This window comes from Osmerus mordax, chromosome 5, assembly GCF_038355195.1.
Source record: "Osmerus mordax isolate fOsmMor3 chromosome 5, fOsmMor3.pri, whole genome shotgun sequence".
Taxonomy (NCBI): Eukaryota; Metazoa; Chordata; class Actinopteri; order Osmeriformes; family Osmeridae; genus Osmerus; species Osmerus mordax.
The window spans coordinates 11399116-11426430 of record NC_090054.1 but is presented as its reverse complement, the minus strand read 5'-3'; the positions used below and the strand labels follow the sequence as shown (position 1 = coordinate 11426430).

At 40.6% G+C, this 27315-nt stretch overlaps 4 protein-coding genes across 5 annotated transcripts; 1 reads left to right on the top strand and 3 right to left on the bottom strand.

The window, feature by feature from the left end:
- Positions 1-1088: 1088 nt before the first annotated feature.
- soul2 (heme-binding protein soul2) lies at positions 1089-2832 on the bottom strand. Its single transcript, XM_067236621.1, has 4 exons — positions 2548-2832; positions 2335-2461; positions 2066-2237; positions 1089-1567 (listed from the first exon to the last, which is right to left on the bottom strand). Exons 1-4 carry the CDS (start codon positions 2680-2682, stop codon positions 1393-1395), a joined length of 609 nt encoding a protein of 202 aa, XP_067092722.1. The 5' UTR covers positions 2683-2832; the 3' UTR covers positions 1089-1392.
- A 1900-nt stretch (positions 2833-4732) lies between these two features.
- Positions 4733-7038, bottom strand: cisd1 (CDGSH iron sulfur domain 1). The gene is made up of 3 exons (XM_067236597.1): positions 6862-7038; positions 5996-6201; positions 4733-5323 (listed from the first exon to the last, which is right to left on the bottom strand). Exons 1-3 carry the CDS (start codon positions 6890-6892, stop codon positions 5234-5236), a joined length of 327 nt encoding a protein of 108 aa, XP_067092698.1. The 5' UTR covers positions 6893-7038; the 3' UTR covers positions 4733-5233.
- A 1027-nt stretch (positions 7039-8065) lies between these two features.
- On the bottom strand, positions 8066-8891 carry LOC136943443 (mitoregulin-like). Of its 2 annotated transcripts, none has more exons than XM_067236768.1 (2): positions 8589-8891; positions 8066-8295 (listed from the first exon to the last, which is right to left on the bottom strand). In XM_067236768.1, exon 1 carries the CDS (start codon positions 8790-8792, stop codon positions 8622-8624), a length of 171 nt encoding a protein of 56 aa, XP_067092869.1. In that variant the 5' UTR covers positions 8793-8891; the 3' UTR covers positions 8066-8295; positions 8589-8621. The 2 variants fall into 2 exon arrangements, with proteins under 2 accessions (XP_067092869.1, XP_067092870.1); XM_067236769.1 differs by having other exon boundaries at positions 8617-8891.
- A 680-nt stretch (positions 8892-9571) lies between these two features.
- Positions 9572-26623, top strand: LOC136943337 (tau-tubulin kinase 1-like). The gene is made up of 15 exons (XM_067236613.1): positions 9572-9692; positions 12439-12597; positions 12752-12899; positions 13081-13154; positions 13257-13397; positions 13657-13761; positions 14528-14593; positions 14847-14939; positions 15751-15876; positions 16124-16275; positions 16788-16989; positions 17349-17524; positions 17746-18256; positions 24308-26112; positions 26200-26623. The coding sequence occupies exons 2-15, from the start codon at positions 12490-12492 to the stop codon at positions 26621-26623; spliced, it is 4131 nt and encodes a 1376-aa protein (XP_067092714.1). The 5' UTR covers positions 9572-9692; positions 12439-12489.
- Positions 26624-27315: the final 692 nt, after the last annotated feature.

Genomic DNA, 27315 nt, shown 5'->3' with positions numbered 1-27315 from the left:
AAAACCTGAAGTATCACGGAAAAGAAAGGGCCAATAGGTGAGTAAGTCCATGTTCAAGTGTGACTCATACCAACACTTTAGCTGCCGTTATTTCAGGTTTTCATAAAAGTATGATTACGCACCTGACGCACAGGCCTTGTTCCCCACAATAGAACAGTTGTCATGGAGACAGTGTGCGTCCGTCTAGATCCCAGAGAAGGTCCTGCTGCGAGAAGCAGGCAGCGGCATGCTGGGAACTGGGTACAGTGACCTTGTCCTCCAGTCACACATCTTCACTGCCCACAAACTACAGTACTAGTGGGGTACAGGCATGGGTCAAGCAGCATGGCCGGCTGCCCATCCACTGGTTATTTTAGACTTATGTCAAATTAAATAAAACACACTGAACTTGCTTGGAAAATGATCAAATTCGCCATCCACAATATAAACTAGAACTAATCACCACCAACAGTCATTACCCATGACGGTGACAGTATTATTGGGTCTAAAACACTGATCAAACCCATCATACACTGGGTTATACCCGGGTTCATGGCATTAAATGTCACAGCACCATCTAGTGTCCAGGAACGGTCATCATAAGAGAAATAGGACACTTTTTGATGTTGTTGATACGCATTTGTTTTATAAAAAAAAGAAAAAACATTTGCTTAAAGCAAAACTATCCTTTCTGAGAAAAAAATATGGACATAGTTGATTATACTCATATTTACTATATCTGCTGTTTTGGAAAACCTAAGTAGCAACTCTCACTTGCTCCAAGGCAACCCCACCCTTTTCACACAATGTCTCAGGTGTCTGCCCTTATTTCTCTCCTCTAGCACAAACAAGTCAAACCAGGAAGTAAAAGCATAGTCTCATCAGATTTTCAGGTTCCAGGGACCAATTAGAGTGCTCCAGGACCATTCCTAGAAATTTTCTATGCATCCTAACAAACCCGCAGAGCCAGTTTTACATGTTCGAACAGTTCAAAGAACATGTTTCTGCTCAGCCTGTTGTCTAATGACTCTTTATACATCTCTTTATTTATGTTATGCTGACATAATTGCAGACAGTTAATTTGCTACAGGTAAATAAATAAAAATGTCTTAAACAATATACTTTTTTATTGACTGTGAATTTCATCAAAGCTGAATAATGCTGTTGCACCACATTCTCAAACATGTTATCAACAAGATAATCAACTTAACCATAGAAAAGTCATTTAGGCACCACCCATTAATAATAGAACACAAATAATAGTTTTGTGTTGAGACGATATGACTGTCAATCAAATTTGGATTCTCCTCTCGAAGAGACTCATTGGCTCCAAAATAATCTTATTAGGTCAAAGAAATGCAGTATGATCATTTTGGGTTGAATTCAGACAGAAAGTAGAATCTATGTTGCCCTTTATACAGCCTCTACCCAGACCTCATTGTGATGGTTGAATATATCCCATGGGCTCTGATATCCTGCTCCTGTGTACCTATGCAGCTCAAACACTTTCCCAGCCTCATTCAACTCATCCTGTAGTTGCTTCACATTGGCCTGTGCAGCAGAATACGATGCGAAACCACCAAATATCCTAGAGAGAAATTTTCAGTAAATTAGAGACAGGCTGTGTGAAAAAAATGGAAGGTTATCACATAATAACAATCACACATTATGTAGGCTATCATCATTTATGCTTTGTAAGTTGTAGCCTATAAGGTGTTGCTTTATCCATCTACTGTCACATCTGAGTCCTGCAAAACATGAAAAATTTTATGGTCCAGGTACCAGTTCTAGTGTTTAGAAAGACTAACTGGTGCCTCATAACTTTGTACCTTTCATAGATTTTGTTTTGTTCAGTTCCCCATGCTATTAGCAATACTTTTCACAGCATAAACAGAACAGTCACACTTCCTTATGCCTTTGTTTATGTAAACAAGAAAACAACTTTTTAAACTTTTCAATTGAATAAGTGTAATTCCTTGAAGGATGTTTAACGCGTATAATGGCTTATCATTTCGAAAACATGTCTCTAAAATAAGTGTATCAGATTTTCATTAAGCAGGAGGGCGTAGGAGGGTGGTCTACTTACCTCACATAAACCGTTCGAGCAGGTATGTTTTCCTCCCTGATTGTTTTGTCATTTGGCTTTGGAAGGACGGTGCCGGGGGGAATGAAGAAAGACACCGACAATTGTTCGTCCGCCGACTCTACCTCTGTTATGGTGATTATTGCAGGCCACGTCTTTGTGGTGACACTTGCGCCTGAGACATCCCCAAAAAAACAGTTTAGCTAGAATACTTTTACTGCATGAATCTCGAATAATGTTACATCTTAAGAAAACCAGTTCCTTTGACTTACTTTCTTCATTCTGTCCCTTGCAGTACTGGTATAGCCTCATAAAGCCAGCCTTCACATCATCCTGTTTCGCACTTGCAACATCGGTGGTTATCCATCGGCTGGCAAAATACGCACGTTCCTCAAATTCCTGTTGTTTCAGAGAAAACGTTACGTTTTTATTAAAACTCAAACCTATCTCGTGTAGTATTGACTCTCACATTTTAGTTGTGTTACCTTAATCTTCTGCACGAGAGTAAACTCAGGGCATTCAGAGCCGCGGCAAAAGTCTGGAGATATCCAGCCTTGGACGCCAAACGAAAACATCCAGAGGACAGCTATCGTAACCAATATTATCATGTTGCACTTCATGGTTCCCAAGAACCTCAGTTTGTATATTAGGTGTTCTTTTGCTTACAAACTTTCGAAGAATGTGACTTTTCTTGCTAGTTCATCGGCTCATCTGTGATCCACATCACATGTTTCATGGGGGGAATAAAGGTGAGAATCCCGCCCATGTGTGCAAAAATGCACGCCCAAACCGCGCGTCACAGGTGCAATGGGAATGGGGAACAACAACTAGTGCAATTCACGCAGTTATGACTTAACTGAAGAACACATGGCCAAATGCACCCACTCAGGCACGTAACGGAAACACATGAGGCCCCCCCCCGCAGAATAAGCCTGAGAGCCCCCCTTATGTTTTTTGTATGTTTAAATAGTCAAACGCAATCGCTGCAACTGCACGATACTACTTTCGCATACGTTATCATGTTTGCTAATAATTTCAGTTATGTAATATATTTTATAATTAAGCACTTTTTCTACTTTCTCTTTTTTTGTAGTTTCACTCCATTTCAATGTTGTCAGCTTAGGAAGTCAATAAAGGAGCAAGGCTAATTTTCCTGGCTCTTTGAAAGGAGGCTCTGTTAACGCTAGGAAGCACAACACAGACCAGTACAGCTAACGTTAGCTACGTGGTACAGTAATGTTAGCAAACAGTACAATACCTGTCTCTTCTGGCAGATGAGTGCATCCTTCACCGGCTGGTCGAAAAAGAAATTTGTAATTTTGGGATGTTTGGCATTTAATTCAGAAATTTTCTGTTTTGAATGCCGCTTTTGGGCACCGCTTTTAAATTTGCGTTTCATTTTTCCTACTCTACGCTACAGTTAGCTACCTATTTGCAGCGGGCTCGCCGGTCTGTGTGACCATCTGACATACTTCATCATGTCACTTACCTAGCTAACAAAGAAAGCACAATTAAATATACTTTCCTTTTTTGTTCCTTCAACTCTGGAAACACAGACAAGACAATAAGACATCCCATGTAATTCAAATTGGATAAAACATTTAAAAAAACGAGGCCCCCCATCCCTGCGAGGCCCCCCCCCCGCGGTGCGGGGGCTGCGAGGGTAATCTTTACGGGCCTGCACTCAGGGCTCTGAAGTCTCACGCATTCGCTGTGAGACTCACGTCTTTCAACCATTTCACACGCTCTCACGCTGAGAAATAAGTAGACCTAAGGCATAACTTGTCCCGCTAATTAATGGACGAAGCGCAGGTATATGGTAAATTTTCTGCAAAGTTGAAAGCTGTGCCACCTACCAGCCAATCAGAAACACTAGCAGCACGCCTCTCCCGGTCTCCTGGATTTTAGTAGCCTACCCAAACGTTGACAGGTATGGTAATAGCACACCCACTCTACTATGCCTGCCAACTGCTATTTAAGCCTCGATTCCGGGGTTCAAGCCAGAACATATTTTTTTTTACTTATAGAAAAAGGTTTAAAAGCCTATATTTTTACAAACTTACTCCAACATAAATATCCTTCAAGTTGGTGATGTTTGAACGAACTGTCACAGATTTGTGGCCGAATTTGCGTCACATCCTTGTAGGCTACATTTGGAAGTGGTGGCATCACTTACGGAAGTAAAGTTTAAAATATATATCTAACATTAATGTGCATCCATGCTCTCTATTTCTTCAGGTGCTCTGTAATTTATGTAATGAATGATTCCAAAGACGCAACAAGAGATAACACATTTTCGTGCGCAGGTAGAAGTCTCTGTTTTCTTTTTGCACAGGTCACTTCAGGGACTCCGTAGGTTTCAGCACCTACAGGGCTTGAACTCCTATTGGTGGGCAAGGCCTACATACAAATTGCACATACTGACATTAAATTGAAGTTTTGCCTTTTTCGCTATTTAATTGCGTGGTGTCGATTTAAATCAATGATCAAGATAAACGACCATTTCAATAACAAAAACTGTTTACGTTGACTGTGGTCAAGTCCAGATTAATACCCAAAAGGACCCCTGGGTTCTGAAGTTCAAGCTCTCCGATCACGGAGGTATGTTTTGCAGGAATGTTTTGCAGGTACACAAATGATATTTTAATCACATGGACACTTTTTAATACATTAGAGATTTAACAGTTAGAGCTGTGTTTATTTGATCCTTAACACACAAAAGTTTGGTGGCATTGATAGCGACATTAGAGAACATATTTTATAGAATACACTGTAAATTATAATTATTCTGCTTACTATGGCACCAAATCTTAACAACCCTTAATTACTTTACAAACAGGATAAATCAATATCAAAAAGCACTGCTTCACTGTATACACAAACACAATGGATAGCACATTCGTGTAGATGACCATGACATGACCAGTTTAACTACAGTGTACTGACGTTTTAGTGACTTATTTCCCACTCATCAAAGAATAATAAATGTTCTGCACAAACCTGTCAACATTGCACAAGGGTGATTTCTTTGTTTACACTGGATACTGACTGATAACATTTGAGACTAGCAGGGGTGTAATGTGCAGTAAAATCAATTTCTGCCACCCTATTTGAAACAAGAAGCACTTGTGCATGTGTTAGCAGCGATACTCATGGAAGCAGAAAGAATGTTCAGGCCTCCTTTCTCTTGATGATGAGGGGACCAACGTTGTCTCCCGTCTCCTGATTGTGTTTCGCGTGGGCGCCATCACAGTATGGAAACTACAAGAGAAATAGTCTTCAGGACCAGTATTTGTGCAAACACAAAATTCAAGCAAGATCGGTCTACTTCTTACCCAACAGCTATACATTTGGCAGAATCCAGTGAATTAAGTGATAGTATGTTAAATTGCCTGTTAAAGAACCATTTGAAGAAGTCTGATGTGCATGGTTTTCTTTTTTCCATGCATGGTTAGGTTTAGCTAACCCAGTGAACCAACCTGACCTTGTAAGTTTACCTTCTGTCACAGTAGTTAAGTGATAAAAAAAAAACTACATTTGCATTGTGCTCTTAGTCTCAGCACCACCTCATGCTTATCAGGTGAAATTTCTGGATCAAATACCTTTCCTGACACCGGTCTTTCAAAGTAAATGAAAACCATTTGAACTCAAGTTGGACAAATCATCTGAAAATTTCCTCTCAAAAAATGCAATGTGACTATTCAAAGGGAACTGCAATGATTGAAATGACAAGCCTCATGAAAAATATAACATGTATCAAAGACATTGTGCTCTTCAATGTTGAATTTTAAGTGAGTTACCAAAATTACAAATTAAAATAGTAGTTTTTTTTAAATCAATTTAAGGAGAATGTACTGGCTAATACATTTTGTGTTAACCATTGGCAACATCCCCCGACCTTAAAGTGGCAATATCAACTTGACTGCTAGCTACCTTCTTAGAGCGCCAACACCTGCAGTATACAGCTTTGTCCCCAAGATCTTCGATGTCAAACGCATGAACCACTTTGGGATTGTCCTTCTGCAGTTCCTGGTTCACTTTAGGCTTTACACCTTTCCCCTTTGAGAACAGTTTTTGGAAGAGTAGGATGCCAATAGCTGTTACTCCCGCAGTCAAGGAGATTGCCGTTGCAAGCTCAGCTACAAAATAGATAACATTGTAAACATATTAGGTTGAAAGTGGTAGTGCCAGCACAATAGGTTTTGAAATTATTTTCTAGCTAAAATAGAATAAGAGTATTCACATTTCCCAAACTATTTTGATAGCTAGCTAGTCCAGGCTTTAAGAAAAAAGTAGTAAGACATCAAACATACTTACTATATCATGTCAACAATAAATTAATACGAAAATTATTCATTGTGTAATAATATGATGTGAACATTGTCTGACTACTGTAACTATACCTAAATGTTAGAACATTTTTAGCAGCGGTTCAGGGTTATGTCAGGTCATGATGTCAGTCAAGGTCGCATTGCTAGCTAGCTAAGTTAGCTATTGATGCTACACCTACTAGATCTTCTTGGGAGGTTGCTGCTGTGCCAACCTATCGACTAAATGAAGTAACTTAATAGGTGGCTTACTGCTAAATTTGCTTAAAACCAAATGGCTAGCTGTCTTGGGTTATAAACGCCATCATGTAGCTAAAATACAGCAGCAAACTAAACACCAGATTCACATTAAATGCGTTTGCTCGCTACGCTAGCTAACTGGTTAGCTACTAGAATAGTACTAGCCTACCTAGCTAGCTTGCTAATGACTGTCAGTTAAGTTGGAGCAAACAAATATCTAGCACAGTGTACCTTTGGACAGGCTGACGTTGTTTGAACTCATGGCTTGTCTTTTGACGATGTAGTTACCCAACTAGTCTCCAAACTTATCTGCATCAAGTGCAGACAATTGCATATCTTTCAGCTGTACAAGCTTTGCTAGCTAATATTTGCTAGCTGCGCCTACTACTGTCGCCCAGATGAACTTCCGGGCTAAGGAAAAACCACGAGGATTTTGTTGTAATCTTCATAATAAAGGTTCTTAGAGTCTTGCAAGAGGTGTTCGGAGACCCCTGGCACTTTAGAGCCATGGTCAGATTGAAGAACCGTATCGTCACATTACTGCGGAGCTTTTAAATCGATTAATTTCCTGCTACATGTCAGGCTCAAACAATATTTCGTTGAAGTGTTTAAAAGAGATCGGCAATTAATTACAGTATTATTATTCTGTACTCATTATTAATTAATTATGAGATTACATTCCTATGTTTAGACAGATGTAGAACAATGAGAAAAAAATGCATCCATAATAGCGGAAAAGGATCTTAGAAATATCTTCTCCAATGTATTTACATGTCATTAACACTGCAATATTTGGCATATAAAAATATTAGTTTATAGGTCCCAAACGTCTGAGATCACTAGTCAGATAGGCCTACTATTTGGCATTTGTAGAGTAAAATAGGACCCAACTAGACATGTTTCAATTCAGTTTGATCTCTATATAGGCTACATATTATATGTACTAGTTGTAAGGCCTTAATATAAATAATTCACTGTTTTAGAAAGAAAATGTTGGGTATAATTTTATATATAAGTAGTATGTTGGATGAGTGTGTTAGGGGCAACCGGCCCCCTTAAAATCTACACTTGTGAACCCCTACTGGGGGTAACCAGCTCCCCTGTTACCCCAGTAGGGGTATAGTAATTCATAAAATAGCAACAAATATATAATTAACAGCCAGTTAATTACCTTTTGGTTTATTTGCCTTAACATAATCGTTACCCACATACCCTTTCCAATTCCCCTATTACATTTTCATGTGGTCTCAGACGTTTGGACCCTACCGTGTATCATCGGAATCATAAGGTGCGTTCGACTTCATAGAGCAGCCGCCTGCAGCCCGACTGACTTGAAGCAGCCAATGGCATTCTCAGCTTCAAGGCAGTCGGCTGCACACCTACAGTCACATATAAGGCTCTTCAGAGAATTTTTTTTTTATATAAAAAAAAGAGGTATTTTCTGTTTTGTTTTATTTGACAAGATGAGTGTCAACTTGGACTGACATGGGTGAAGTCAAGTACAAAATGGTGACAGAATTCAATCCTCCTCAAATGGGTGGAAGTGTCCGTGGGCAGTGTACAGCACACAGATGAAAGTGTTCATCAAGTTTGTCTCAGGAAATGCTGTCAGCTGCTAACCGACGTACTGCTTTGCTTCATAGCTAAAACAAGGTTTCTGGTGACCTGGGAAAACAAAACAGGAACACACACTGTAAAAGTAATGTAAGCCCATAGTCTAAGAAAAAAAGATATGAGATTGTTGAGTAGAATATGCTGTTTAGGGTACAGATCCTTCCGACTATAGCCTATAGGCTACAATGCAGATCGTAAAGGGCATACTCGCCTTAGGGTCCGCAACTTTGATCACTCAATCCTTACCTGGGATCGTCCTAAACATTTTCATATTGCCTAGTTTCATATTTCAACTAGAAAACAATGAATAACAATGAACTGTTGACACTGAACAGCACACATACATTGAACACAATCAAGCATTTGACTGACTGAAGTCACGCCAAGTCCAACTTCTTCTGTGTCTCAGATAGCTTGTCCTGTAGTCGTTTCTTTCTCCAGTCCAAAAACTTCCTTCTCATTCGGTTGGCCTGCCATCCCGTAATAAACCCCGTGGCAAAGGAAATTGCAATTGCAATCTGCAGTGTCCTCTCCGATATGTCAGCCATGTTCACCTCTGTGTGTGGCTGATGATATCCTATTTGTATTAGTTCATCTAAAACATGTGTCCACCGGTCTTCGTCGCCCTGCAGTTACGCAACCTCGTCCCCCAGTTATGCCAATGTACTTACTTCCGAAGAACGTTGTGCGCATGCGTGTTCGATGTCTTTAGTCTCAAGAGTGCTGCTATGTGGTCAAATGGAGTGTTATTTCTGCAACAGTGCCCCCTTTCGCTCAAAATAAAGTATAGGCCCGGCTATTACTAATCATACTTGGCGAATACTGAATAGGTTCAGAATTTGAATCAAGTTCAGGTTCAGTGGACAACATAAATGTTAGTCTTATAGCCTACATAAAATGCATTGGACTAACATGTCACAAACAATAAAATAGCCAAGGTTTATGTGGTGAATCTCACTAGATGCACTCTATGTAACAATAACTATAATGATATGTAAACGAAACGGATTGCCTGGACAAGCAAAAAGTTGTATGTTGTAGGCTACACTGAAATGATTTAGGCCTATTGCTTTTAGGCCGGGTGTCTGGTTCTCAATTCTATAAAGACTTGCAAAGTTGTTCCATTCAGTTAGCCTCTTGTGCACGTGATGCACAAACTACATTCAAAACAAATGACACTGTCAAAAATATGTTATTCTCGATCATTGATTTATAGGCACCACACCATTTGCGTCACTCACGTTGGTACGCAAGCACCCAGTCACGCAGGACCGCGATGCATTTTGGGAGTATCCGTATGATGCTGAATCAGAATGCAGGCGGATAACGGGAGGATGGAGAATGGTGCAACGACACTCGACAAGAAATGCCACGGTCTCTCAAAAGGATTGATGCACCTCTCAAAGGCCTCCGACACTTGAGATCCAACAACAACGCAAACAGAACAGGTGTGAATTACGACTCCACTTGATATTAGCATCAGGCCAACTTTATGCAATATTCACGAATGATGGTAAATATAGCCTAGTATAACTTGAAGAAGCAGACGCCCCTGCTATGCTCTTTATTGACATGATAGGACAATATTTGGAATGGACATGGTTATTAATATCTAATCACGACAGTAGAATAGCATGTCATGATAGTTCACATCATGACTACTGGTATCCCATACAGGAATGATTAAAATGTAAAACAAATTATTGTGTCGATTAACGTCAGTACTGCTCAAGTGTAGTGCTTGTAACCTTATAGGAGCATCATTCTGCATTGACTTGCATGAACAAAAACGACACTACCCAATATGCCACACGCGCCCTTCCCATGCAGTGGAATGTTTCCTTGTTAATTCGATTGTCAAACCCAATAGCCTGTGTACAGTATATAGGATATCAATTCACCTGTCCATTACACCATTTTTCCGATCAGAAGGCATGTTGAAGATTAATCTTCCGTCAGCGCAGTGCCTTGTGCGTTTTTGTAGCTGGGAGTGTGCTCATGTTCAGGGGATGCTGAAACTGCAGTGCGGAGAAAATGCAAGATAGGAGGAGAATGAGCGCTTGCACAGAGGCCAGTTAAAGTTGCGATGAGATTAAATACAGAAGGCCAGCCTATTCTCTATTTTGACCATTCTGATTTATAAAATATTTCAACAATTTAGAATAAAAAGCCTACATTGCTTTAAATTCAGTTCGCCACATTGTTGCACCTGCTGAATGTCATAGTAGCCTACGTTAATGCGGTGATGGTTCACATGATCTCACTGAAAAGCTATAATTCAGTGCTTAAAATTAAGGTACTACAACCAATACCTGGCGAAGATGCGAATGTTTGGTTTACATGGTTGTGACAAGCATTAGGTTTTTTCTTCCCATTTCGAGATTGGTGACTTTACTTACTAAGGTGTTGCACTTCTTAACGAGATACCTCATTACTCAGGATGTGGACAATCAAAGTTTCACTGTATGTTCTCCACAATTTGTTGCTCTAAACTTTTCCTAATCCCAGTCACATGTTGCCTTGTTTTCTTTTTGTTTCTTGTATTTTAGACAAATTTAGTGGGCACCCTGTGGTGTTTAGAGACCGATTGGTCAGTTGACACACCCATGGTTGTCTTTCAGGACCCATTGCAAAGCCCTTTTGTTTTGTTAGTTTATGGAGAAACCATAATTCCTTATTTGTCTTTAGTGACCATATAAGAGTTAGTTTAAAAAAACTAAAAATATTCAACACTTCATAGGATATGGGAAGTAAATTGAAAATAGGATTGAAAATTAGAGTTGCCTTCAAGACAATATCTTGAAATGATTTCCTGGTAGTACATTGATTATCTGCAGTCTCCATCCATGTTTTATATTGAAACAAAAAATCATGTTTTTACCCACCTTGCTGTGTGTTGGTATTTCTGATGGTCTTGCAGGTGATACCTCGCAATCCTCAGACTAGAATTTCATGGCAAAATGTTTGCTCTTCATGGTTATATGGTAATATTCATGGAATCCAGTAATGGGGCTTGTCAGCAGTGATGCAGGGTGTCTTGGCAACAGTGATGCAGGGTGTCTTGGCAGCAGTGATGCAGGGTGTCTTGGCAGCAGTGATGCAGGGTGTCTTGGCAGCAGTGATGCAAGGTGTCTTGGCAGCAGTGATGCAAGGTGTCTTGGCAGCAGTGATGCAGGGTGTCTTGGCAGCAGTGATGCAGGGTGTCTTGGCAGCAGTGATGCAGGGTGTCTTGGCAGCAGTGATGCAGGGTGTCTTGGCAGCAGTGATGCAGGGTGTCTTGGCAGCAGTGATGCAGGGTGTCTTGGCAGGTGGGTATTGCCTATGCTGTGACTTTTTTCTTTCTTTCTTTTCTTCTTTTTAGTTTATGTTAAATCGTCTTGTCAGTGTTGGGAATACTGTAAATCCCTTTGCTTGGAGGTGGGAAGGCCTACACGCCATACACCTGTACACGCACAAATACACAGGCTGTTGGCATCTAATGCAGGCTGTACAGTTAACCTTTTTTTAACCTTCCCATCACTTGGAGAATGGCTTGAATGGTGTTCAATAACTTGATTGGAGTTATGAAGTTATCCATGTATGTAATTTTTAATAGTCTTTTGATTTATTTGGCCTTTTTTTGGCTTTATGTATGGAGGCAATTGGAGTGAGAGACATAGGAAAGCAGGGAGAGAGAGGGGAATACATGAAGACATGCGCTGAGGCCATAGTGATACACATGCTTAACCTGTGAGCATGATCACAAAGATCTATGTGTACTTAAACAGGTTTTTTGTAAATGATCATAGATTGTGTTAAGATTAAATATGCCTGATGTCAGATGGATCTAACTACCACAATGTTGGTTTATTTGACCCATAAGCTGCTTAAATTAATTAAATGCACCTCAAGTTTCACAGAATATACTAAATGTGTTTGACCTTAGGTGTTTCAGTTCATTGTCATCAAACAAGGTGGGCCATAGATCAGCAAATCCGAAAACCCACAGAAGTTGTTTATCAGAGCATAATGAGACATGGGAAGCATGCAGGGTACTTTGGCGGTAGGGAATTTATGAAATCAGGGACTATGCTATGAGCACAACTGAATATACAGTATCAGAAAACAGAACCGTAGGCACACACAGACTATTACCTACAGTAACATGAGGTGTTATATACAGTAACACCAGTGTCCATGTTTTCTTCCATTTAGATGAATAGCTGATTCAAGTTTGGAGCTATTGCGCCTTCACTAGGCAGGCCAATGCAGTGTGTGGGGCCTGGTGTCCAAGCTGACGAGAACATGAACGGAGCAGGAGAGCAGGTGGATATCCTGCCCCCAAACTGCATGGTGAAGGACCGATGGAAAGTGGTGAGTGAGTTTGGCATCAAAGTGGGACTTTGGTAGATACATTTTGTAATGGAGTGGGTTTGTAACAGAACCACCAATGAGGTGCAAACAGCAAGCACGTGTTTATCTTCACTGTTTTTCAATCTCTACATTTTTCTCATTTTGACATGATCAGCTCAAGAAAATTGGAGGGGGAGGTTTTGGGGAGATATACGAGGCCTTGGACCTGCTGACACGAGAGAATGTGGCCCTTAAGGTGGAATCAGCCCAGCAACCCAAACAGGTCCTCAAAATGGAAGTTGCTGTCCTGAAGAAACTGCAAGGTAAGAACAGACAGCTAACCGAGAGAGGAGTTTAGTAAGGACACCATGAATCAATGATTAACAATATCCTGACCAAGAAGAAATAGGGGAGTCTAAACTAAGCTAAATGTATCTGTCATGGATGGAAGTCAACCATTAGAATAAAATACAACTTTCTAACCATTTTCTTGCATTATTCCAGGTAAAAATCACGTTTGTAAATTTATTGGATGTGGGAGGAATGAGAAGTTCAACTATGTAGTCATGCAACTTCAGGTAATCCAAACTATTTGCGAAATAATAAATGAAACAATATATGTAAAGAGTATGACATCATTCTAATTCCTCTCCCACCCTCTTTGTCTTCTCCTCTGACAGGGAAGGAACTTGGCTGACCTAAGACGTAGTCAGCCTCGTGGGACATTCACCATGAGCACTACGTTACGTCTGGGCAAGCAGATACTGGAATCCATAGAGGCCATCCACTCTGTAGGCTTCCTGCATAGAGACATTAAGCCTGTGAGTGTTTCTCTCTATGCCTGATTGCTGTTACTCTTGGGGCCCATACTGTACAACACAAACACTCTCAATGTTTTCCACTTAATGTTGGTTTTAAATCAAGTAGCGTTTGTGACAACAATTATTTGGTCTCTTCGTTCCACTTAACACAATACACATAGCTTAAGAGTAAAACTTTGGAAATATGCAATACAAGTCTACATTTAGGTATATTTCTTTTAGGATAATTTACCTGGTTTCATCTGTATTTTATTTTCAGTCAAACTTTGCCATGGGTCGACTTCCCTCGACATACAGAAAGTGTTATATGTTAGACTTCGGGCTTGCACGCCAGTACACCAATACTACAGGAGAGGTTCGACCGGTGGGTGACAATCGCAAACAAAGATTTCTAAGTTTGTCTTTAGCTATAATCTGTCAGACTTATTTGAACCTATAAAGATATGCCACATAATTTCCATTTTAATGCTCATTTCTGTTCTTTGTGATTTGTTTCTGGAAATGTTCATGCTGCCACACAATATATTGCATCTGTTCTCTTATATTTCTGTTTCTATTTTGCAGTCATGCTCTTCCTTTTTGACCCTTTCAGTTTGATGCACATACGTGTGACTGCATACTTCCTGCATGCTTGTGGCCCTATGTGTCAGGTGCCTGAACACCACTGCAGATTCAGCTTCACAAAATATATGCAACTATACCACACCACATACAAACTGTTCCAATGTGAATTATGTTAGGCTTTTTGTTTTTAATGGTTACTAAATTATAAAAATAAAATAGTTTAAGATGAATGCAAGAACTGAACTCAACATTATGGATTTTGATGTAGTTTGATATATCGTACCATTAGTATAACTTATGGCTCTGATGCTCATGGGGCCTTGCAAACCTACACTGACCACAGAGCAAAATGTACTAAATATTCAGTATATTCAGCTCTTATCCTTTTCCCTTATTTGTGCAATGCCCTGGCTGAGATATATTTCCCCACCCATGTCAAATTTTATTTAACATTTGTAGCATGTTTTACATTTCACTTGAATGTATATTTAGCTGGATTCCTTCCTAAACATGAAAATACAGGACAACTGTTTTGACATAATGCTAAAAATATTTTTTTCTTGCAGCCTAGAAGTGTGGCTGGATTCCGAGGAACTGTTCGTTATGCATCAGTAAATGCACATAAAAACAAAGTAGGTGTAGTTTCATCTGATTTAATTCACACATTTTTATTACATTTTACATGTAGGTATACACAGTAGCCTATAATGGATTTTTCATTTACTTGCAATAAGAGAATATTTTTATAAGTCTCTAATACGTATTATACTCAAAGTTTCTGTAATGTCTGGTTGGTGCAAGCACATTTTCACGATAGAGGAAAAAGAAAGTACGCTACTTACTTCTAAACTGTATAAACCCATTTTTAAAATGTCCTTTTCGCAGGAAATGGGACGACATGATGATCTGTGGTCACTGTTTTACATGTTGGTAGAATTTGCGGTGGGTCAGTTACCATGGCGAAAAATCAAAGATAAGGTGAGCTCTCTTGTTTGTCTCTATGACTACTGTTTGACAGTTAAAGTGGTAATTAACTGATTTTATTATATATATTATATATATATATTTCACACTGTTCCTTAAGGTCTCCGAATAGGGTATGTATCATTGGTTGGGCTGAAAATGGCCCGGGTGCTGTTCTATGAGCCCTAATGCAACCCTGTGAAATAGCCCTAGAATGAAATGAGAGGTTTTCTCCCTTTTATGGCATGCTCATGAATATTTAGATGAGCTGGGCGCTGTTTGGTTGGTTTACATCAAGCAAAGCTGCGGAGCAAAGACGCAACATAGCCAAACATGCATCGTGAATTGTAGATTTACATGACAGCAGGTTATTTATTCGAATGAAGCACAGTCAGGAAAATGAAATAACGTTAGCCCCATTGCCAATGAACAAAATCATCACACATTCTACCTATGCTAGATACAGGATACGTTAGCATTGCTAATAACTGTAAGCGACAAAATCATACTTACAGCTTGCGGTTGAGATGAGCATACGGTCGGATGTGTATGTACATTTTGGGGCGTGACAAAGACCAGAGCCAAAAAAGGTGGAGCCACCGATCTGTTGTTAATTCGGTGGCTTTTTGGAAACCACACGTTTTACAGTGGCAGTTTCAAATTGTGAGATTTGCATAGGAAAGAGGTGTTTGAGGTTCACTGTCTGTCCATTTTACCCACCAAACTGTCGTTATTCAACTATGACAAGGTAAACTCGGTTTTGCAGTCAATGACCCCTTTAATGTCTATTCCCAGTTACAAACTAGGCTATATCATGTTTTGACAGGAACAAGTGGGCCAAATTAAGGAGCGTTACGACCACAGAATGCTGCTCAGACACATGCCTTCAGAGTTTTATTGCTTTCTTGAACATGTATCAGGCCTTGACTATTTAACCAAGCCAGATTACCAGGTACAGCCAACTTCTATTACAATGCACTCCTCTTGCAATTTTTCGTTTTTGACCATGACAGTGTGCCATAAAATTTAATTTGTAAACTTTTGACTTAGTATATACATTTAAAATGTTTACATAAGAAATTAACCATTATTTGAATATCAGTTTAGTGTTCATTGAAATCAATATTCTATGAATCAGAGGAGTATGAATTCTATTGTCTGTGTTTTTGAAATCCTTCTATTCATGGTTCTCTATGCAGTTGCTCATGTCAGTGATTGAGAATAGTATGAAAGAGCGCAGTATCACAGAGAATGAGGCGTTTGACTGGGAGAAAGGGGGGACAGATGCAGGACTGGCAACCCCCCCTCAACAAAACACAACAGAGCGCCGTCAGAACGCTGCCATGGAGGGGTAAGATGTCGTTCAGTAACTTTGAGACATTCTGCCAACATCCCCATTAGGCAAGCCAGTAGGGGCCACATTCAAATGAATCAGAACTAAGATTGCTTTATGATAATTTATTACTCGGAAATTTACCTTATTTATTCACTACTTTATTTATTATAGTTTGTTGCTGTCAACAAATGAACGAATGTACTAACCTTAAGTTACTTATGTTCAAACCCCAACCCTGTGTAGCACACAGTCATTTGAATATCTACCTATTCTCACCTTGTTTTAAGGGTCAGATATCAGGACCTTTACTGTACAACACATTCTTTAACCATTATACATCTTCAATCTATTAAATGATGTAATACATTTATCTTTGTGAAGCCTTGTTGTGTTTGCTCATCAGAGGCAAAACAGAAGAATATATGAAACATCTTTAGGGCTATTGATCCATTTTACGATCCGCCCATTGTATAGGAAGGTATAATCCATGTACTGCCCTTGTCAGTTAATACATTGATTCTTTTCAGCGTGTTGAATGTATGTCCTGTTCCTGGTGAGATGCCAAGAGATTCCACTGGCGATGTACTGCAGGATGAGCACCTGAGCAACCAGGAAAACGCTCCACCTGTTCCCAGTAGGTCCCGAGATGGGACCCGGGCTCAGGCAGAAGGCGAGGCCTGGGAAGATACAGACTTCAACCGCAACAAACTCAGGATCAGCATCAGCAAGGTAAAGTATAGGGATTGGCTCTAACATTGCCATTGGCCACATGTTGCATGCCTGTTCACCATTTGTTTTTTCTTTAATGTAAGCTTATGTATACGGTAGAAAAATGTAAAAATGTTGAGCGTATTAATGTGCCTATTTACTGTGAGTCTAACTGGCAAACGTGTTCATATAGTCTACAGATGTTTTATTTATTTGATGGAGAAGCAGTTGACTTTTTTCTTAAAAGTTCTCGACATAGCTATTTGTTTCTTCATTGTCTTTATCAACGTCCAATGCTTTTTGGATCTCAAATTACATTTCAAAGGACTAAGTAAAAAAAAATTGTGGGGGGGGGGGTTTGGAACCATTTGGTTCCCCAGACACAGTTGACTGCCGAGGAGGAGCCAGCCAAGGCAGCGTGTCCTGCATCCCCAGTAGGAGACCCACCAGACTCTCCCGGAGCTCAGGCCCGTGTCCTCATGTACCGAAGGGTCAACAGCCCGGAATCCGACCGCCTATCTGCTGCTGATGGAAGGCCAGATGTCTATGACAGGCGGTGGGAGAATACAACAAGAACATTTGACATTTGACAAATACCCACAGTTTGTATTGTAAATGTGTTCTTGTTGAGATACTTTGTATTCGTTACATTTACGACTTGGCCTACCATATGACGCACGTCCAGTAAACCATTTGGATGTTGCAACCTTAATCTGACACGAATTCCGCAGTTGTTAAATACATCAATTCAGTTCCGTTTATTTGTGTTAACTACAGGTCCCGGATGGACATCCTGGGGTCCCCATCCCGCCATGTGTACTCCTCCCAGCCGGCCCAGATGCTGTCCCTCGAGGCAGGGGGAGGTAACAGGCAGGCAGACGGAAGGCAGGAGGTCTCCGCCGCCTCCGCAGGTGACCCCGAGGCCTGCAGCAACGCCTTCATTCGTTCTGTGCCTCTGGCTGAGGAAGAGGACTTTGACAGCAAGGAGTGGGTGATGATCGACAAGGAGACAGAGCTGAGGGACTTCCACCCCGGGGCCGAGCCCACCACCTCGGGCACCACAGACGAGGAGCCGGAGGAGCTGCGCCCTCTGGAGGAGCAGGAGGAGCGCAGGCGGTTACGGGGAGGTCCCGGAGTTGGGGAGGTGGTGGTGCGGCCTAAGACACACGCAGACCGCGGGGCGACTAGAGGCACTGGGGCACTACACGAGGAGAGCGAATCAGTGCGAAGGCAACAAGAAAACCGGGCCCAGAGACGGGAGTCAGAACCCTTTAGACCACATGGGCAGGTAAGATCAGATTCAGATTTTTTAACTTATATCCAGGGGTAGTGATGATTGGACTTGAAGTTAACCCCTTTCTACATCCATTTTTACTGTCTTACTGTATCAAAAGAAAGATCAATAGATTAATTCCCATAAAATTTTTTAATTTAAATATCTGATTCTGACCACAGGATTATAGTATCTCTGTGAAGTAGACAAGTGACATTCCTAAAATACATGGAGAATGGCACTGAAAATCAGTTGTGAAAAGGTTGAGAAGTGTAATATGTAGATCATGACAGTTCTTAGGTTGTCTTCTACTGTGACATTCAATTTCAAGTGCTGAGAATCAATGGACATTAACAATTTCACTTACAAATCTGTATTTTGTATGTATTTGAGTCCAGGAGTGTCAAGTGTTCAGTGACAGTACATATTTGACTACCTATGCCTCCTAGTAAACCCACTTAAAAATCATTGAGAAGCATGCTGTAAATACACCGTACTTCACCTGTATAATTATCATACCGTACTTAACATGTGTAAACACATCATTTCAACAGAAGTAACAATCCCACCCATATCATTCCACTCATATATCCATTAATTTATCTAATAACCATTACAACATGAATTCATCCAACTACTGACTTCAGTTCATCCAACCAAGCACAATAACCCATTTTCAGATCATACAACTTTCATTCATTTCTCTTGTTGGCGTTTTAATTTTAAACAGTCCATGGTCAACTTCATCTGTATGGTAATCATGTTCTGTTATGGGTCTGAAATGTTCCATCATTGAGCACTATTTGAGCAAATATTGACTGTGGCTTCTTTCGTTTGCTGAGGTTAGTCAAATTGAGCATCTAGTTATGCAAAGGAATGTAGATCTCAATTCCACCTTAAAAACAATTAGTAATATGTCTCTCGTCTCTCTCCGCTCAAAATCACGATTGCCTTGGAGTTTCCTTACTACAACCAATTTAACTTTCCCTCACAGAAGTATTTTTCATATCGCACAGGAAAATCTCTCCTATCCCCTAAAAGACTGAGAAAGAGGTCCATATTTCTGCTATGTGTGTACAGGGAGGAGAAAGGGCGGCTGCGAGATGCATACAAAAACATTTAAATGCGCTACAATATATATTTTTTAAGCAAGAGTCATGGCCCCCCGCCTGATCCCTTTCTCCTCCAATCTTATTGGTCTTTTTCAGTTGGAGGAGGACAGGCCCCACCCCCACCACCACCACCACCACCACCACCACCACCACCAACACTCTTACCCGAGGCCCAACCAATTGCGGAGATTGGCGTCGTATGTGTTCTCCTCCTCGACACTGGAGACGGAGCAGTATCCCCACGGCAGCGCTGAGGCCGGTGCTTTGATCCAGCGCAGCCGCTCAGCAGAGAGCAGCCCCGCCCGTCTACCCTCGCGCCGCCATATGCCCCTGTTGCCCGGCATCTCCCGTGTCCAGATACAACAGATGCTAGCCAAACTCATGAATAAGACGTGATCGAATAGACACATCTGGCTGCTGTTTCTCCCAAACGTCAACCTCCTCTATTCCCTTCACAAACCCTCACCCCTGGCTTTAACTAAAGGGTAACTAAAGGGAAGGATACAAAGGAAGACATATATTTGGCTTTCTGTTGCAATAAACCTGAGCCCTCACCTTGTCCCGAAGAGCCATCGGGCCCGGGATTGTTAGATTGGGTTTCACCCTCTTCTCCAGGGAAGCACCTCAAGTCACCTGATACCCAAAGCTCTAAGCACCTAAAATGGCTGACACCATGTCATATGACTCACTGGCTCCTGTGGATTTAGAGGGAGAGAGACAGAGCACGACCGTTTGAGAGAGAGTGAATGAACAAGCCTAATATAAAGGTCTGAACTGGAAGAGACTCTATACTCAACACTGTACACTTTTTTAATTCGATTTTTAAAAATGTGTGTAGCTGTGTGAGCCGTAGATTTAGGATGTGATTACATGCTTTGTCTAATATCTAGTCTGGCATTCCTATACCTGCAGATGCTTTACTTTGCTTCAGGAATAGAGTATGTGAGTGTCAGTGTTTGAACCTGTGAGTGAGTGTACAGTATGTGTTGTGTGTGGATGAAAGGCAGATTTTTTTCTTGGTTTCACTATTGCCATGTCAAACTCTAAAACTGCCCACCATAACCACCATTAACACACAATCACTGCTATCACTGTCCTCAACCCAATGTGTTCCTCCATGTTATTTTTTTAATGTAAATCATTTTTCTTCAATAGAAAATGAAAAGCTGACCAAGGCAAAATGTGACTTTTTAGCTCACGTGTTTACTTGACATGTAAGCTTTGTAATGTGAGTTCTAAGACTTAGATGATCAACAAATATGTTTATTGTCCATCTGACACTACTTGAACCATAATACAACACAATACATTTCATTTGAAGCACCTTTCTCATATCTTAGGCCGCCATACAAAAATTAAATAAGACAGTCAAATGAAACCAGATGACCACTATTTAAGACATGTTTAAGTAATGAGTTTTGAATCTGAGTTGCTAAAAGATGGCAGAGAGTTAGGATTGCACCAAAGGCTTCTTCCCCCACATGAGTCAGAAACAGCCTGGTTTCAGAGTGGCAGAAACCGTCCATCGGGACTACTGTATGTGAGGACAAGTACTTTGAAGGTGAAGTGGAATTTGGCATGGAGCCAAGAGAGATGCATAGTGGGGGCGGGGTGCTTGCATGTTTAGATTGACGTGCTACTAGCCTTGTGGTACATCTGAGAACTGTAGTAGCAGTTGGAAATATCCTGACCCTAACACCTCACACAAGACCTTAAACAGTCAATTTTGTGTAGTATATGTACTGTATATCAGTTTTAGCTACAGAGTCAGACATGGTTGGTCTGGGTATGACATTGTGGTCCAAGAAGGCAGGCCAGAGAAGAGGGTGGTGTTCAAAAGGAGGCAGGGAGTTTCTACAGATTGGACAAGGTTACAAAGCAGGGGTATAGGTTTCATTATACATGGCGAATCTGTCCACCCCACTTTTTATTGAGAATTTTATATTTAACGGCTGCATTATCAGTTATTAAAAAAGCTGTCCCACCTACATTTGAAAGCAAACCTACACCCCTGTCCAAAACATTCCATAGACTTCCTCACAGCAACTACCATGACATGGTTTTAGGGTTGTTAAATATGTTAGATCGTTCCCTGGATCTGAACTATTCTCTGAAGGTTAAACGTGAAGAACAACAAAGCTCAGATAGGTTGGGCTGACGTGGTAGATGTGCTTTATTTTTAGTTTAGTTTTCCAGATTTAATGAGGAAATAAAAGTAGAGTGGAGTCCCTTATTAATAGATATACAGTACAGTGAAATTCCGGGAAAATTGTTTTCTTTTATTGAAGGATAACTTGAAATCACTTTCAAAATACATGTACTGTTGCTCTCAAACAGTGTATTGATTAGCAAACATGTTTGTGATGTGAACACAATTTACATATTTATTCAGATTTATGCAAACTCACATTTTTTGTTACCTGGTGACAAAACGTACCACATTAAATCCTATGCATTTACTTAGTTTGTATCAAATTATGACCTTTTGAGTTTATATCAAGAGATTACTATTATGAATGCTACTTGGACATTATTAATGTGCCACATAGCTGGAGATGATAGAAATGTCAGTAGTCAGTCGATTAATAGGCTATTATTGTGAATTAAGGCTGTTTTATTTTAGCCTGCTTAATGTTCATCAGCTAGTCAAAGAATAATCACTATATTTGAAGGGTCTTACTTTCATGATATACAGTACATATCTTAATATTACCAGCAATAATCATTTATTAATCTGTGAATTTTCACTCACAGTTTTCCCTTGAACCTTTATGGCCCAGTTTACCAAGTACAATTAGAAAGAACCCCCCCCCCCTGTCATCAAAAGTAATTTCGCTAACAACTTTGTCTTAAAAGATAACAAATGTGTGTTGAGTACCTCTATTTGCTATTATTCTGGTATTACATTGGCAGCATTGAAAGATAATACATCTTTAATATTTATTAATTTAATATAGATATAAATACATATTTATATTTTTGGGTGTTCACTCATCTGTTAAATTGGAATTGAAAGGTTCTCCTGAATCATGATTTAAATATATGTTCTGACAGTATTGTTACTCAATATTCTGTTTGGAATCTACTATACTATAATTTATTTAGGTATAGTCATGTTACCTTGGTGATCATAAAATAATTAGGGTTACTTTATAAATTTTTGCTTCTCATAAATCCAACAAATTGGACATTAGTTAGGTAACAACTTTACAATGCTGGCTGTTTCTGTCACCCAAAATTTTGATGTGCATGCAAATTAGCAAATACACATCATCACAATGTTTTTGTGAAAACTGTTATATCTAAGTTCAACAAAATATATTCGATTCTATCATATTTATGATGGATTGATGTACAAATGTTGTTACGTAACCCACGTTTTACTTTTCTGCAAACACTAGTTGATTCTAAAAGAACATATGAAATGTCTGTTTTAACACTCAAAAACATTTGTGCTTCAACTTTGATGAACATGATTCTTCATGTGTCATATTTCTGAAAAGGTGAAGTGAGATATATTGTTCCCATCTGTGAAATTTACACAAGGAATGCTTGACAAGTTAGTATCATCAATATTGGACATACAGTACTGTAGATATTGAACATTGAACACCCATCTTGTTGCCACCATGGACCACTACTCCATTCTTTGCAGCAGCTCCAAATGCTATTGTAAATCATGCAAAGAGTCATGTACCTGAAGTAATGATATGGCATTTGAAGTGGTTAAACTGTAATAGTACAATTGCAATATTGATAAACATTTATTGACTGGAACATAAGTCTTTGTTTTGTTTTCCTACATTGATTGTTAAAATAGTTAAAATACATTTTCTGGTGCAGGACAATGAGCAAATGCATGAAAACCTGTATTAGTCCTAATAGAGGACATTTTTGTGGAGTTCATTTGTCTGCACCAGCAAAATAGAGTCTGTCATTTTATTATTTTCTGAGTGGCTGGTTGGTTATAAGTCATCAGTCAAGCTTACCATTAAGGCACCCGAGTGTCCAACACAGTGAATGTATTGGCCCCAAGTTGTACAAAATTCCAGGTTAAGCGCTTTATAATTTCAGTTTTGGCAATTAAAAAAAGAGATGAAGCCACTATGACACTAGTATTTCTTGCATTCACCATTATTTTGTATTCACGGTTCTGTGTGGATGGCCACACAATTTATGGTTGTATGTCTGTATAATGATTCCTGCAGATAAAGAGATACATGTAAGATACTGAACACTGTTAAGAGTGGAGCAGTTAATAGTTGAGCAAGTTCTTGCAATATCTTGGTCAGAGTTCATTGGTCATTGTTGAAAGACTGAGTAATAGTTAACAAGGCTTGGTGAATGAGAAAAGTCTAATGATTCCTTGTACCAACAGGAATGAAACCTTCCCTGAACCTGTAGTACAAAGTATGAGTGGGGGTTGGATGTGGGGGAATTTGAAATATATCCATAGCAATCTTTCACACTTTCAATCAAACTGTCAAAAGGAAACACATTGGCAATAACTGAATAGTTTACCTAGTATTCCATTGTCTTTAAAGTCTTTGTTTTCAAATGTACATTTGGATAGGCTGGGTCAACACTTCAATCATTGTCAGCTTCCAGTGTTATACTGTACTATGAATCTGCCTTTAAGCTGTAAATACATCTGGCAAAGCACTGTATACAAGGCCAAACTTATTACTACATTTTGGATGAGTTCAAAACAAAAAAGAACATTTGTTACCGTGCTATGGATTTTTGTGCCTTTTATATCCATTCATGTAAACTTCACTGGACAATCCTCTGGACTTGCATACAACCAAAACACAATTAAAGAATTAGCAAAGGTTTTGTCTGTATTGTCAATTAGATAAACGAGATACTAAATAGAAAAGTATTGCTCCTGGTACTGGTTACCCTGGAAGAGAGAATTACCAAACTGAAATATTTCTTGTGCCATGTCTTTCAGGTATCCAGTACTCCTGTACTACACCAGTGTAGCAGTTTGGAGGATGACCAGAGTGAAGAGTACAAACTCAATGTCCACACAAAAGGTTGCTCACGAGAATTTGTTTGCCTGTCCACCATGCCCAATGCCACTCCTCAGCCTCTCCAAGAGCCCTTGAAACCCAATCTTGACGTCCAGACAGAGGTGGACACACCAAGAACTGGAGCACGGTCAAGTAGGGAAGATAGCCCCAAGAGCAACGAAGGCAGCCAGGAAGGAGATGATGATGAAGGGGCTCCTTCCACCCTTCTAGCTGACATGTCCCCACAGGGTGCCCAGGGTCGGGTCTCTGCCAGTGAGCCAGACCTTGAGCTGGAGGAGGGCTCCAAGACCCTGGTGCTCTTCTCCCCTGGTGACATCAGGAGATCCTTGGTTGTAATGGGGGAGGGGAATTTGCCTCTGGACATGGATCAGGGCACACTGGTGGCCATCACACCTCAGTTTGACAGAGTCCAGGTGTTAGGAAGCCTGCTAGATGTCTTGGAGCCTGTGAACTTGTCTTCTTTGCTCAAATCTGAACCCAAACCTTTGACATCCCTCGCCAAAGTAGCCGCTGTGGCTGCGAGCAACTCCTGCCCTATCACCAAAGTGGAACGTACCTTCATTCACATTGCAGAAACCACCCACCAAAATGTAATGTGCTCTTCGGGTGCCCTGCAGACCAAACAGCTTCTGCCGCAAGTCACTGGGGAGCCATCTGCAGAGCAGAAGGACTTCTCAAATAGAGAAAAGGAGAACAGTAGGGAGAACTGGTCAAATGAAGCAATTTCTGAAAGGGATGATGAAAAGAAAAGGAACCATGAATCGGAATGGGCTGATCATCCAATCAATGAAAAGGATAAAGCATCTGAAGGCAAGGTGGGAGACGCAAACAATAGATCTGACAAAGACATACCAGGGAGAGACAACGAGGGGGGGAGAGAGATTAAGTCTGATGTGGATGTTGCAGACAGAGAAGCCATGAGTGCTTCAGTTAGTGAAAAGTTGGCTTTAGTTGAAAACCTTGTGGTAAAAGAGGCTGAGAATGCCAGTTTAGCTGAAGAAAGAGAGGGGGAAATCAAAATCTATGAGTCTAGCACAGAAAATATAGGGGCAATCCAAGAAACCCAGAATGTATCTCTCAGTTCCCCAGACAGTAAGTTCATGTCTCAACAACAAGGCAACAATATTGTAACGCCCCCTGAGATTCAGCTTGGCCAGGTGTCAGTGTCCAGAATACAAAGCAACCCCCAACATGTCATGGAACAATTCCATCCAGCTTCTTCACAGGAAGAAACCAAGGGCTCTCATGAGCTAGATCAGGAAATTGGCCCTAGTGGTCAATTGGCAGAGGTAACAAACACACAGACCGGCCATCATAAAGGCAGTCGAATCCCCATCCCTGTGCTTCTATCTGAGGAGGACGCTGGCTCGGAGCAATCCCAGTCACTCAGTGAGCCCAGAAAACGTCTGAGGCCTAAGCGACCCCATCTTGCTCGTCTAGTGATGGAGAGGAGGCAGCTGAGGCTGGCTTCTGGGGCCTCATCCTCTGCCTCTTCAGGGGACAATGTTTGTAGAGCCTCAAGAAGCCCATCTGTTACTGCTTCAGAAGAGGACACCCCCAATTCGGATGATTCGCTTGCCAGGAAGGTCAGAGACAAAAAGGAAGCAGGACATCAACAGAGTAAGATACCTCGTCCCATCAAATCAGCAAAGGGATCCTCTGTCATGTCACCTCCACTGTTACCCACTGGTTCCGGTGTCCAGAAGTCTTTACCTATACAAAGGTTGGTGAAAAAGATTGACTAAATTAGCAACACAAACAAGTAAACAAGGACTCTTACTGACCAGCATGTTGTGTCTCTATGTTTCAGATTCCAAACCTGCAAAAAGGGAAGCATGAAAATGAATTTGAGGTCCCAAATGCTCCAATCCAACCCCACCATGTCTCACAGCTCTCCTATAACTGGACACCAAGGCTGGGTTCCTCAGCCCCCATCCACATGCTCCTCCCCACGTAGCCTCAGCACCTCCCCACGCAGTTACTCCACCTCCCGGACGGACAGCCCCTCTCCCCAGCGCCAGCGTAGGGGCACTGCAGTCACAGAGGTCCACAGGCAGCTCATTTCTTTCCGGGTACAAAACGCTGCACCACTTAAAGCTAGAGCTCCCTTCACTGAGGACTCCACTGCTGCCACGGCCATCACCAATAGGCTTGGGAGACGGGGTAAAACCTACCCATTGTTAACACCCACTAAGGGGAAACCAGATGCTACGGAGAGCAAGACCACAAGATAATACTAATAGAAAATTAGGAATGTTTTAACTTTCCATATTCCAAATGCACTTCATAAATTACTTAAAGTCAGTAACCCTAGACCTTAAAAGTGTCAGAGGAATGCAGATGTATGTTTGCCATATTAATCAATGACAAATTAAATGTCCTGCAAAAAAGCAGTACCACATAAACAGCTGACCCTCAACACCACACTTCACAGATGGCCCCCAGCACTTGGATAGCTGCAGTTTGGTTATGAGAAAGGACTGCACACTTTACACTTTACTGTTTGCCTTAACAATACAAGGTTCCATTCTCCTCCCATCATATAGGCTTCCAGGTATGAAACAGCTTACTGCAAAACTGGGTTGCACCTAATTTGGATAGTCCCCATAGATTGTTTGTAGATGCAAAAAATGATGAATGTCTCCTGTGACTCTACTGAAATGTATACATTTGTAAGGTTAGGGTGAGTTTATATAAGCATAACTATCATCCATTGAGCATCTATAAGCTATCAATAGACCATCTCAACTATCCAATAAACTTATGAACTATCCAAATAAAGGGTTCTAATTTCATTGCCTTTGCATTAACAAAGTGCTTATATAGTGTGTGACATGATGCACTGCTGACATATGTTTTACTTCGTTGGGGTTTTATCTTTTAACAAAACACATTGCAAATGCCAAGTTCATAACTAAGAATGATC